At 41.6% G+C, this 14,250-nt stretch overlaps 1 protein-coding gene across 2 annotated transcripts in view; it reads right to left on the reverse strand.

The window, feature by feature from the left end:
- PTDSS1 (phosphatidylserine synthase 1) overlaps window positions 1-14,250 on the reverse strand; it is a 69,890-nt gene that overhangs the window by 19,346 nt on the left and 36,294 nt on the right. For both annotated transcript variants that reach the window (XM_032248593.1, XM_032248588.1), the window contains exons 6-9: window positions 13,628-13,779; window positions 9,629-9,770; window positions 7,297-7,409; window positions 3,854-3,919 (exon numbers count right to left, since the gene is read on the reverse strand). In XM_032248593.1, the coding sequence (XP_032104484.1) occupies window positions 3,854-3,919; window positions 7,297-7,409; window positions 9,629-9,770; window positions 13,628-13,779 (473 nt within the window). The remainder of the gene's footprint in view (window positions 1-3,853; window positions 3,920-7,296; window positions 7,410-9,628; window positions 9,771-13,627; window positions 13,780-14,250) is intronic.

Consider the following 14,250-nt stretch of genomic DNA (forward strand, 5'->3'; position numbering starts at 1 on the left):
TTGCCTGAACCCAGGAGGCGGAGGTTGCGGTGAGCCGAGATCACGCCATTGCATTCCAGCCTGGGTAACAAGAGCGAAACTCCGACTCAAAAAAAAAAATAAATAAATAAAAATAAAAAATAAAAATAAAAATATAAAAAACTAGCAGGGCGTGGTGGTGTGCGCCTGTAGTCCCAGCTACTTGGGAGCCTGAGGCAGGAGAATCACTTGAACCTGGGAGACGGAGGTTGCAGTGGGCACTCCAACCTGGGCGACAGAGAGACTCCATCCCCCGCAAAAATGAAAAAAAAGGTTAAAAGCGCAATATATGGCCCAACTGTTGGGATGACACATATTTAGTTACAACAGTAATTCATAAAAACATTTTGAGGATACCACCTTTACAGAAGAGAAAGTACCCTCTTCAGGAGGAAAAGACTGGAGCGGTGGGAAGACCCCCAGGCGGATGGTCCTGTTTCACCTTTGCCTTCCCCCTTCCACCTCCCAAAAGGCAACATTCAGAATGCCACTATTTGGGGCACTGCTCCCTCTCATTTCTCCACCTTGCCAAAGTCTGAGATCATTCCAAAATTAGTGAAAAGAAAGCTATAAAGCAGTTAGTGATTTAAAAAAACTAGTGATTCCAGGAAGCCACAAACTTAAGTGTTTTCTGTTTTGTTAGGAGAGGAAATAAAGGCAAAATGGCGGCGAGGTAGAGCTGGGGCCAAGGAAGGAAGGGGGTGACCTCCGGGGTCAGGAGAGCGGGAGGCTGTGGCTCCTGTTTCCCCTTCCCTGGCTGGCAGTGTAGACCGTGCAGGGGGCAGCTCTCACGGTTGTTCACACACACAGGAGGATCCACTGTGTGTGTGTGATTTATGAGGAGGGCTTTACTGTTTTTCAGCACAGCTCAATGGATCCCACAAGACGCATCAATCTTGATATCACACTGTTCCGGGAGTTATCAATTCTCAGTAATGCACACTTCGTTAGCCCAGTGATCTCTCCTTTGCATTTCACTATATTTTAATCCCTTTCAAATGAGGCACAACTTTCTGGAGCAGTGTTTACCACTCTTTGGCATAGTTTCCTTTTCTCCTTTTTTTTTTTTTTTTTAAGAGACAGAGTCTTGCTCTGTCATCGGGGTGGGAGAGCAGCAGCACAATCACAGCTCACTGCAGGCTTGACTTCCTTGACCTGCTGGGCTCAAGTGATCCTCCTGCCTCAGCCTCCAGAGTAGCAGAACACACGTATGTGCCATCATGCCTGGCTAACTTAAAAAACTTTTCATGGAGACAATGTCTCGCTATGTTCCTCTGGCTAGTCTCAAACTCCTGGCCGCAAGCGATCTTCCCATCTCAGCCCCCTAGGCTGCTGAGATTACAGGCGTCAGTCGCCACGGTAGAGTTTACCTTTGCTGTTTCTCTCACCATAGGGATGGTGTTTTATGGCTGACCTATTAGAGAGAAACTTTGTCATGACACGACCTCTCTCTCTGACACACTTATTTTCCTAAACAGGTAAATGGATACAATTCTGTGGGGAAAAAAATCCACTGCACAGCAGAATAATAAGACCTTGCTAGGGACTTTTAAATATGAAAGCAAAATGCACGTGGAAATAATGTGTGAGTGGAGAGAAGAGCTCACATGCAGAAAAGACCATTTACTCCTTGGACAAGCCTTTAGGAGTGGCCCACATCCCTTCTTCTAGGACACAGGGCCCTCACGCATGAAGCGGGAGTGCCACCTCTGCTCTGTCAGAAATTTGGGAGAGGTGTGAATTCTCCCTCCTGCTGTATCATGAACAAAGGCAACTAAAGCCATCATCACCCTTTACGCTGCAACCACTTTGGGTAAGAAAATCACGCCTATAATCCCAGCACTTTGGGAGGGCGGATCACCTGAGGTCGGGAGTTTGAGACCAGCCTGACCAACACAGAGAAACCCTATCTCTACTAAAATTACAAAAATTAGCCGGGTGGTGGTGCACACATGTAATGCCAGCTACTTGGGAGGCTGAGGCAGGAGAATCGCTTGAACCTGGGAGGCGGAGGTTGCGGTGAGCTGAGATCACGCCATTGCACTCCAGGCTGGGCAACAACAGCGAAACTCTGTCTCAAAAAAATAAAAGAGAAAGAAAAAGAAAATCAGCTTATACCATAGAACTTATGAGAAAGAGATAACAATGGCCCTTAGTCTTATAGGGGTCAGGAGGAACCTGCCTAAATCTAACCTGAGTATCAACATTTTTAGCCTTTAAAACTATGTCACCCTTTAGAATCTAAATGACAGCTGGAAACACACACATACACACACATAGAGAAAAATGGAAGGAACCACATTAAAATATTAACAACAATTATATCTAAATGGTTGACTTATTTGGGTGATCTTTAGTTTCTTCTACATCCTTTTCTGAATTTTTAACATTATGCATGTATTACTTTTTAATTGGAAGAATGTACAGTTTAAAAATCTGTTAAAAGTAATTTGTTCTCTACAATAGGTTTTCCTCAATTTTTCTTTATACTCTCACACTCCATTTAGAACCTAGATTAGGTCTTGAAGCTAAGCCACCTGGGGGATTGAACTTCATCCAGATTTGCTGAATGTCTCTGGAACTTGGGTCACTAAACAGGATGGTAAATTGTTGCTGATGTTAAGTAGAAAAACAAGTTACCTGAGATATTCAAGAGGCTCTCACATTTAACAGCAAGAGGTTAAACTAGATAACCTAAGGTCTCTTTCTCGCCAGTTAAATAATAAATTAAGATATAATGTTTGAATCTGTAACAAGACCATTGTTACCATGCTGTTGTGTTAGTTCTCTTTGGCACAATAAAATTATACTTCAGTATTTAGCAAGCAGCTGTTTCAAGGGGTCCTTTTGATGTGACAATAATATGGGGTATAGGTCAGAACATGACAGGATGACATTCCAAACTCAAGATACATCTAGAGGGAATGCAACCAGCCCATTTTCTCTCTAATGTATTTCATAAAACAAAGTCTCATAGCTGTTTGTGAGAAATACCATCTGATTTCCTAATTTAAAAAAAAAAAAAAAAAGAGAGGGCCAAGGCCGGGCACGGTGGCTCATGCTTGTAGTCCCAGCACTTTGGGAGATTGAGGAGGGTGGATCACAAGGTCAGGAGTTCAAAACAAGCCTGGCCAACATGATGAAACCCCGTCTCTACTAAAAATACAAAAATTAGCAGGCTGTGGTGGCACATGCCTGTAATCCCAGCTACTCAGGAGGCTGAGGCAGGAGAATTGCCTGAACCCAGGAGGCGGAACCCTTGGACAAGCCTGGGAAAGAGGGAAACTCCGTCTCAAAAAAAAAGAGAGAGCCATTTCTTTTCTTTTTGTTTGACACTGAGTCTTGCTCTATTGCCCAGGCTGGAGTACAGTGACACAATCTTGACTCACTGCAAATTCTACCTCTCGAGTTCAAGCGATTCTCCTGCCTCAGCCTTGATCGGCTAATTTTTGAGATAGGGTTTCACCATATTGGCCAGGCTAGTCTTGAACTTCTGGGCTCAAGTGATCCACCTGCCTTCGGCTCCCAAAGTGATGGGATTATAGGCATGAGCCACCGCACCCTGCCAAAAAAAGAGAGCCATTTCTATACTCTTGTTTCATAATTTGCCAAGTAACTATTCTTAACTTAAATCAGAAAAGGGCATATTAAAGATGAAAAGATGTGTGTGTGTGTGTGTGTGCGTGTGTGTGTGTGTGTGTGTGTGTATAAAATCTTGTCCACTTGCCTCCATTGAAAAAGTATACTAAAAGGCTCTTAACACAGGGTCAAGAAATACCCAAAGAAATTTAGGGCGTAAGTGGTTTTTAAATCTCCACAGTAACAGATTACTCACCCAAACACCCAGCACTGTGTTCCTACGCGCTTGCACTGTGTGTCGGTGAGGTAAGCGTAGTACTGTCTGAAAGAACAAAGTTGGAATTCACTGAGAGCTGCTGGAAGATCAGCAAGTCAGGACATAATCAAATCACTCTGAGAGAGTGAATACAAAAAACGTCCCTCCTGTCCCATGTCAGGCTGCCTGGTCTAGCTCTGTTCAAGAGAAGAGGAAGCCAGTGTGTGCTGAAACATTCCTTTAAGAGATTCGGCATTGGGGTTAGGCTGGAGGGAGGGGAGTACCATTTAAGCAGCCAGATTACCGTCTGCTCTGAGTGCCAGGGTGTTTGCAACTAACTGATCACAACCATTTACAGATTTCTTTGTGCCTTCTCCACTCCCACTGCTTCACTTGACTAGCCTAAAAATAAAAAAATAAATAAAATAAAAACTAAAAAGAGCCAGATTATTGGAAAGGTAGTCTGGATTCAGTGGTAAGACTCCCACAGCCCTGCCCAAAGCAACCCCAGGTGGGTGTTTCCACGTCTAGCTCCATGGAGGTGACTCCAGAGAGTCAGCAGCACTGTCCACTAATTGTCTCTTCCGGTTCTCTCCAGGACAAAGCTTGCTGACTGCAACCAGGCAAAAAATACACAGATTTTTGGCTTTTGGAAACTGGAATGGGACTCTAGCTACATCTCACTGGCATTAAATGCCAATGACTTGGAATGTTACTGACAAGTTCAGAAAAAACAGGCAATGACATGGTGTTGAAAGGCTCAGAACAGCACCGTCCGGTAGAAATATAAGCCATAAATGCAATTTTAAATTTTCCAGCAGACATGTTAAAAAAAGTAAAAAGGAACAGATAAATCCATTTTACTGATATTTTAAATATTTAAACGAATATATGAAAACATTATAATAAGGTATTTTATATTCTGTTTTGGCCCCAGCTATTCAAAGTGTGGTGTGTGGCTTCCATGCGTTTCACTGTGCACTGACCACATCTCCAGGGCTCAACAGTCACATGTGGTGAGAGGCTTCTGTGTGGGACAGCATGGCTTGGAGCTTTGTTAAGTATCCCTGAAAACTCAATCTACCCCTTCAGCAGCAGCATCTGAACCAGGAACTCATCATCTTTTTGGGGTCACTGACTCTTTGAGGATTTGATGAAAGCTATGATACAGGCATAACATTTTACACTGAAGTTCAGGGGATTCACGGATACTGAAGGTCATCCATAAACTACTGTCTCCTTGCCCCAAAGACGAGTGAAGATTCTGATTATAAAGAATGTAGCTTTTCCTCTAAATTCATATTCTCATTACCTAATATGTCTTTACCGTTTCAGCTACTTTCCCTTCTAACTGCACCCATCTCCTTACATTCTACTTTATGTTACCAGATTAAAAGAATGTTCACTCAAATATCTTCTCAAAGCAGATTTGTGTGAAAGTCTAATAGAAAAGAAAGAAGTTGGTGATGTGGTGTGTACGATTTATACTGAAGCCTCTAAACGCACTCTCCTCTTGAGGCCTGGCATTTGCGAAGTGGGATGGCTATGTTAAAATCCATTAGCAGCACGTCCAGCTTTCCAGGTAACTTGTCAAAGAATCTCTCTACATGGGAACTGCCTCAAACAGTGTAAGAGCACAGGAAGTGCCTTATTTTCAAACAAAGACAATTGTGGAGAAATCCATAGGGTATTGTAAAATTTTGAGGATCTCTCAGGGGTTCAAAACATTGGATTTTTAGTGTCTTGTTTTTGTTTTGGAATGTTTAATACTGAAATTTTATGTTAAATCATATGTGATTTGCTATTTTGTTCTAAGAAGAAAATTCTTTCCACTCTTACTGACTTTATTGATTGCTCTTAATTTTATGAAAGAGCTGCAGTGAATCTTGCCTGAAAAAAAACTGTAAAGTCTCAAATTAAATGACATATTAAATGAGGACTCAAAACCATTGAGAAAAAAACAGGACTTAGGAGCTACTGACTGCAATAGACCACCTATCTATGGAGTTTCAAAGGGCTGCTGGCTCACCCACTCTTCTTTTCCTTTTTGGTCATAACAAAAAGAACAGATGGAAATGTTAAGCTTAACTCCTCAGGACTTGGACATGTCTTATTTGGTTTGTTGAAACTAGGATCTGCAGAGTTTTTCTTTCTTTTTTTTTTTGGTAATAATGAATGATGACAAGAAGAGGTGCTGGCTGGAAGGTCTGTTTCACCAAGGTGTACATCTACCATCCTTGACAGGTGAGGCCTGCTGCTTATGGGGTTTGTAAGCATATTAAAAACAGTGAAGTAAGGCAGGGCTTGGTAGCTCACACCTCTAATCCCAGCACTTTGAGAGGCCAAGGCAGGTGGATCAAGAGGTCAGGAGATCAAGACCATCCTGACCAACCTGGTGATTGGGAGGTCGAGGTGGGGCAATCAGGAGATCAAGACCATCCTGGCCAACATGTTGAAACCCCGTCTCTACTAAAATTACAAAAATTAGCTGAGTGTGGTGGCACACACCTGTAATCCCAGCTACTCAGTGGCCTGAGGCAGGAGAATCACTTGAACCCAGGAGGTGGAGATTGCAGTAAGCCAAGATCACGCCACTGTACTCCAGCCTGGTGACAGAGGGAGACTCTGTCTCAAAAAAAAAGGAATCTTACAGCTTCTGAAAAGCTAACTCTTTTAACTGCTTACACTCTATCTGTATCTTTGGCGGATCTTTGGTACTGCTACTCATTAACACCAGTATTCCATATTAGTCATACAACCCAAATGCCATTTCTAAATAGGAAAAATGAAACAAATGAGAATGTTTGCTTTGAACTGCACTGGGACCAGTCAACATGAGGGATGGTCTCTGAACAAGCCTCACCTCTAGGGCCCCACGTGAATCCAGGGGAATAACCGTGGGAACACCCAAACTTATCTCAGTTGTCCTGGAGGACTACAGGAAGGGCCTTTTTTAAAGGAAATTAAATTAATTGGGTCTGAAAAGCTAAAAGTCTCATTCAAAAAATAATGTCATTTATGACTTCAGCTCTATCATAAAAAGTTTCCATTTTTCCAGCAATCTCATTTTTAAAAAACTAAGCATCAATATGCTGCTAATTTTTTCTAATATGATGTTATAGGAGAAAAAAAGATCAGCAGTCCAAGACTGCAAAGGAGTCTGATAACAATGGGTAGTACTACCGGTGTGCTGTTGATCAAGTGCTTCCCTTTTTTTTTACTTTTGTTTTCTTTTTGTCTTTTGTGCTCCCCTTTTTTTAAAGTCTTGTTAATGTTACTGATATCTGAAAACAAAACATTTTCTTCACATTCTGGATGTAGAATTCTTTATGATGGTATTTTCACGGAAAATCTGCTAGTTTATGTGACTTTCCTTATGATAAACAGGACAATCTAAAGCAAGTTAATGTTCTCATGTGACAGTTGGGCTTGTGCAGAATTACCTCACTGTGGGAGCCGTGATGCCACCAATAAAGAGAATTCTACCCCAACTTAATGGATGACTTGCTTGGAACACAAAGATATGCTTCAAGAAGAAGGTATTCAATTCAGTCAGCTGAAAAAGACAGAGAAATTAGTCAACTTGGTACCTCATGCTAATTCAAAATCCTATAGTCCTTAAATAGACATTCTACAATTAAAAATAATTGGTATGTTCAATGCATTTTCAGAGAATAGATGTGATCATCCAAGGATCGCTATTCGAACTAGTTAACAGCCAGTACAATATAGGCAGGGAACAATGGGAGCACAGGATATCAGCTATTTGTCATGTTTCCTGATTGTTACTCGGCTCCCATGTGTGATTCACTGAGCTAGTCAGGAGAGAAATGCTTTGAGCACACAGAAGTCATGAAAGCAAACCTGTGGCATGGAACAACTATGCTGCCTTACAGAAGTCAGGCCAGGTCTAAGAGAATTCCAACTGTAGATAAGTAAGCTCTCTAACAATCAAAAGAAACTCGAGGCCAGGTGCGGTGGCTCACACCTATAATCCCAGCACTTTGGGAGGCTGAAGTGGGCGGATCACCTGAGGTCAGGAGTTCGAGACCAGCCTGGCCAACAGAGTAAGATCCCGTCTCTACTAAAAATACAAAAATTAGCCAGGCATGGTGGTGGGTGCCTGTAATCCCAGCTCCTCAGGAGGCTGAGACAGGAGAATCGCCTGAACCTGGGAGGCAGAGGTTGCAGGTTGTAGTGAGCCAAGATTGTACCATTGCACTTCCATTTGGGTGACAAGAGTGAAACTCTGTCTCAAAAAGAAACAAAACAAAACAAAACACATCTGAGAGATGACGATGGACTCGTGTAGCACACTCCTGGGACAGAGCAGATCCTCCACCAAAGGCAGTCCTTAAAAGTGGGTGTGAAGTGTTGGTCCAAGTTTCAGCTGAAAGCAGTAGTACTTTTCCCTGAGGTTAGCATCCTCATGCAGTTCATCAAGATGAGTCCTTGGCAGCACAAAATATCCTGTGGTTGGAACGCGGCTGCTCTCTGCCTGGAGCGTGGCTCCAGATAGCAAACAAGGGGTAGAGACTACGGAAAGGTCACTGTGCTTAGAGAACACAGTACATGGACTGGCAGGTTCATTTCAATTACACAAAATGCATGTTGTTTTCCTATAGCATCGACTTCAAGGACACAAAATAAAAAGTAGTCTACTAATTAATATCACATATAGAGAGCTGATCCCAGTGCAATGCTCACACTCATGGGAACAGTGTGCTCCATGGCATACCACCAGGTGGTTCCATCCTAGCGGTACTATACTACTCTCCCTGACAAATCCAATCATCCCTCCTTCTAAGGAAAGAAAGCTTCTGCTGTCCATGACATTGTGCCTGATAAGGCAAAGCTTAATGCCAATCCATCTACAGTCCTGTTTTTAAAGATACTGACCTCTCCACACCATGGTGATTACTTAACTATTCACACACACACTTCTGTTGCATAAACTCCATTTATTAAGATGGGCATTGTTAATTCTGTGTGAAAGAGGAAGATAGTATGTCCTAAAAGTGACATCTGCTAATTTTTTCCTTATGTTGGGAGTATTTTGTGTTTATGTGTCCAAACATAATTTCTGATGATTCTGAAATATCCTTCAGGCAAAAGCTGATTTCCCTTTGGCAAGTCTCCAAAAGCTGTGAAACAACCTGGGGCCAGGAGCATCAAAAACAATCGCTATCTCTCAAAAACACAGATGCTTGATAAGCTTTTGCCAAGACGCTGGGCTGCTGGAATCACTTCCGTCGTGAAGTGGGCCGCTTGGAAATACAGCTTCTCTCCACGAGGACAACACTCTGGAGGACTCAGCAAAAGGCTCCAATTCCCCAGCACTCATTTAGCATGCCACAGATTACCCGAAGTGGTAACAGCTGAGGGACAATTGTAACCAATACACACTGAATTAGGAATGTAGGAAAAACCTTATTTGTTCCTTTGGTCTTGAAAATGATTATTCCGAAAAGCGATCCAAATGCCTAACTCATTGGATGATGAATACTAGACACACACATTTTTTCACGGAGTCTGATCTTTTTCTAATTTGTAATTCAAAGATCCATATTTTAAAAGTGTCTTCACAACAAAGCAAGACCTTGGGCATAATAATATCACTTTGCTTAATTATTCTACATGCCAGCTGCAGAATATTATATCTTATAAAGTATGGAGCTGGAAAGCAATGTAAACTAACGCTAACTCTAAATTCCTAAAAAAAAATTTATTATAGTTTTGTTTTTTTCCCCAACTTCTGGGCATCTGAAAAAATACCTGCCAGATGATCATGAAAAGGTATACTCCAGCTACTCTCTGAAAAGAAGATTTGGGGTCAAACCATCGAACATAGGTCCAGCTAGCAGGAGTGAACTGCAGCACCGCTCTCTTGATCTTCCCGGTGGTGGTATGAATGTCCCTGAAGAAGAGAACGGCTCCAGTGAAAATCCAGAGATAAGGCAGTGGGGAGAAACAAAGCACAAGGAAAAGACCCTGCGCATGGATGATTGTCATAACAAATGCTAAAACAAAGAGACTGCTTTTTTTTGAATTGTCTCTCAAAGGTCTTCTCTACTTCTATAGGTAAAGGTGACAGCAGCACACTCAGAGGGGAATTTCATTCATGACAGGCACAGGGCAGCAAGGAGACTGTTCTCACCCACTGCTTGTCTCCCAGGTAAAACTGTACACATTCCATATTCTTGGATCGCCCACATCATTCCTTTACCCTGTTTCTTCCCCAGAGTAGTGAACAGTTTGGGTTGATGAACAGTGGTATTTAACCTTTCTTAATTTTAATCCTTGAAATCACTCAATTAAAAGTTTCATATACCCATGAAAGAACCAAACAGTCCCCCAGTTTACAAGTGAGGACATGAAGACTCAGGGACAGCAAGTGGCTGACAGTCAGCAACAGGGGTGGGCGTCGATTCCAGCCCTTCCTGTACTAGTCCAGGAGAGCCAAACCCCACGGTATAATAAATATTATTTAATAACTGGAAAAGAGTCTTTAATTCTACAAATATTTATGTCATGAACTTTTATGTCTCCACAACATTGTGCTAACTACTTGAAAGCACAAGCACCAAGTAATCAGGCCTTCTGTTCTAGTGAGAGGGAGCAGGGAGAGCGACAGGAAACCAGCGCTGTTCCTTCATCCACCCACCAACTTGCCAACAAATTCGTTCTGAGAAAACATCACAGCAAGAAGATCTGCGGCACAATGGCAGCGAAAAATAGAGACTATCCAAAAATAAACAAGAACGACAAAAGACTTGTATTGTAAAAATAGCAAAGTGCAGGGAAAGACCGAGAAGAAAATGGGAATAAATAGAGATACAGCAATGATCAAGAATCAGGATATTTAATACAGAAAAGAGGTTAATTCAATTTAATCTGTATTCATTTATACATTTAATATTACTTTAAAAAACACAATAGGATTTTGTTGTTGTTATTAGTTGGGCTTATTTCTTGGGAACTGGACAAAATGATTCTGAAGTCAATATTTTGAGAATAAGCATAAGAAAACACGAAGTATATTGTAGCAGTGTTTAAGAAGGCAGACATTCTGAGGCTGGGCGTAGTGGCTCACGCCTCTAATCCCAGCACTTTGGGAGGCTGAGGCCGGCAGATCACTTAAGATCAGGAGTTCGAGATCAGCCTGGCCAACACAGCAAAAACACATCTCTACTAAAAATACAAAAATAAGCCAGGTGTGGTGGCGGGTGCCTGCAGCCCCAGCTACTCCGGAGGCCGAGGCAGGAGAATCGCTTGAACCTGGGAGGCAGAGGTAGCAGTGAGCCGAGATCATGCCACTGCACTCCAGCCTGGGCAACAGAGCGAGACTCTGTCTCAAAAACAACAACAACAACAACAAAGACAGGGGACATCCTGGTGCAAATTCAGACAGCTGCTTGCTAGCTGTGTGTCGTTAGGCAAATTACTACACCTAAGCCTCAGTATCACATCATTCCTAAGATAAAGAGAATAACAGTGTCTACCCTCAGAACTGACATAAGGCTCAAATGAGATACTGCTTGTGAAGCTTGGTTGGAGCAATACTTGAAGCATGGCTACCATTTTTGTTAGGTTAAATACTGCCTTAAGTATATTAAAAAGTGGCTGGGTGCGGTGGCTTATGGCTATAATCCCAGCACTTTGGGAGGATGAGGCAGGCAGATCACCTGAGGTCAGAAGTTCGAGACCAGCCTGGCCAACATGGAAAAACCCTGCCTCTACTAACAATACAAAAATTAGCTTGGCATGGTAGTGCCAGTTGGGGATTATAGGCACTGGGGAGGCTGACGCAGGAGAATCGCTTAAACCTGTGAAGTGGAGGTTGCAGTGAGCCAAGATTGCACCATTATACTCCAGACTGGGTGACAGAGTAAGACTCCAACTCAAAAAAATAAACAAATAAAAATTAGAATTAAAATTAAATATATTAAAAAGTATCCTTGCAAGTCAGTGGCCAAAGAAAGGTTTATTAATAAATAGGAAGGGAAAAACTGTTAAATTAATGGCAAAAACATTGTGAAATCTCACCCTCACATCATATACCAAAATAAATTTGAGACAGATTAAATACTTAAAACAAGTAAAACCATTAAAGAACTAGAAGAAAATACTGGTTAATATTTGCCTAAACAAGAAGATTAACATTATTTTTGATGTTTAAATAAAAAATCCACCTCAGACTAGTTTAAAAGGGGATGACAGGCTGGGCATGGTGGCTCATGCCTGTAATCCCAACACTTTGAGATGCCAGGGCGGGTGACCAACTGAGGTCAGGAGTTAAGAGACCAGTCTGGCAAACATGGTGAAATCCCCTCTCTATTAAAAACACAAAAATTGTCCAGGCGTGGTGGCATGTGTCTGAAGTCCCAGCTATTTGGGAGACTGAGGCAGGAAAATTGTTTGAACCTGGGAGGTAGGGGCTTCAGTGAGCTGAGACTGCACCACTGTACTACAGCCTGGGTTACAGAACAAGACTCCATCTCAGAAAAACAAACAAAAAAAAGGGGATGACAAAATGGAAAATAAAGTCACATTCATGGCAAAGTGTTAGTAAGCTTATAGGAAGCACAAATAAAAGAGGAAAATCCAATAGAAATAGATAGAAATCCAGTATCACACCATTTCATGTGATAAATTCGACAAAGGTCTAACAATACAGTTTAAGTAAATAGTGAAATGGATACACACATATATGAGGTGTGTTATAGGTGAGATTACAAATTGGTACACTCTATTTCTAAGAATTTATTTATTAAAAAACGACAATGCACACAGAGATGCACACTAAGATGGATGTCCAACAAAAGCAAAAACTCTGAAACAACTAAACCACCATGCAATGGAACTGGCTAAATACTACATGGTTTATCCATATGTTGAAGTACAAAGAAGTCCAATCATGTTTTAGAAGAGCACTTAATGATGTGGGAAAATGCTATTTCGTTATATAAACAAAGTTTTAAACACAACTGAAGCAACCACAACTTTCATTAACACTACCATTGTTCTTTTCTTCCTCATCAATGGCATGATTCCTGCTGCAAACTGAGAAGCAAGTTTAAAGGAGCAGGATAAAGCAATGCCAGCTGCGTGACTGTCCTCCACTGGAAGCACAGTGGGGTGTGCAACTTAAAACTAGTCAGAGAACTTCCTGGATGACAAGTGAGCTGAGTCAGCAAAAAAAAGGATGATCAGGTGGGTCTATGGGTACACAGGCCAAATCCCAGGGTAAAGAGGGGAGTGTGTGCATAAACAGACCCTGGGGTGCCTGGGAGGGTATAGAGAAAGGATTTCCCTACTAAGGCAATTGATGTACATCCTAAAGACCATGAGAAGCCATCACAGGGGAATGACATGATGAATCCGATGTTCTTAAAAAGCTCACTCAAGTAATGGTGTGGGAATGACTGGAGAACTTAACCTGGAAACAGAGATGAATTAATCCAGGGATGGGAGTCTAAATGCAGGCTGAAGCAGTCGGGATGAAAAAGGGGATGGATTTGAGAAATCTTTTAAATCAAGAGGGTGGTGTTAGAACCACCTGAATACCTGGGATGAGAAAGAAAAAAATCATAAATGATTGAGCATTATCTGGACAAATGCTTGAAATCAGGTTTATAATCATTTATGAGTTTCAGTTATTAAATGGAATTTATTCCTTATCATCAAAGACCTCGCTAAAATTGATTCCTACCAAAACAGTTAAACATATATCATGAAAACCTGTGATTAATATTTGAAAAGAAGGCAACTCACTTGAAGCTTGCCCAGTGGTAAGTCCTCATCTCTAAAAACCGGCAAACAACCATGCCCAGCCAAATGCCACCGCCGTTGCACAGCAGGATGTCCAGAATGACTTGGTCCCACCAGCACTCCGCAAAATTGGGGAGGAGATGCATGAAGAAGAGCTGAGAAACACAAGAGCCCAGGTTGGATAAACAAACAAAACTGGGATGCCATGCAGACAGATACATTTCCTTTTTAATAATACATATTTTAGAAAAAGTATTTGACATTTCATTTTTTCCTACTGTACAGAAAAAAAACAGGAACAGGTTCTGCAGTCTGTTTCTTGTTTTTTTTTTTATATATTGTGGATGGCTTGTAAACAAACAGCACATATCTAAACAGCTCTTCTCTTTTTGACACAGGGCTTTAAAGAAAGGAGGGTCTCCTTGAAAAGTACTACCAATTAATTACCTTGGCTAATGACAACATGACAAGGATCTGGGAGGGGAAAAGGAGAAAATTTTCCAAGCTGACAACAAAGCATTGGCATAATTCTCAAAATTAGCAGCTTGAGAATTCAAGTTGTACATTTCAAAAATATCCCCTAGATATTTAGGTAAAACAGTGAATACATTGTAAAAGAATAGTTA

Source organism: Sapajus apella, unplaced genomic scaffold (assembly GCF_009761245.1).
Source record: "Sapajus apella isolate SASKATOON/1434 unplaced genomic scaffold, GSC_monkey_1.0 scaffold3, whole genome shotgun sequence".
NCBI classification, from domain to species: domain Eukaryota; kingdom Metazoa; phylum Chordata; class Mammalia; order Primates; family Cebidae; genus Sapajus; species Sapajus apella.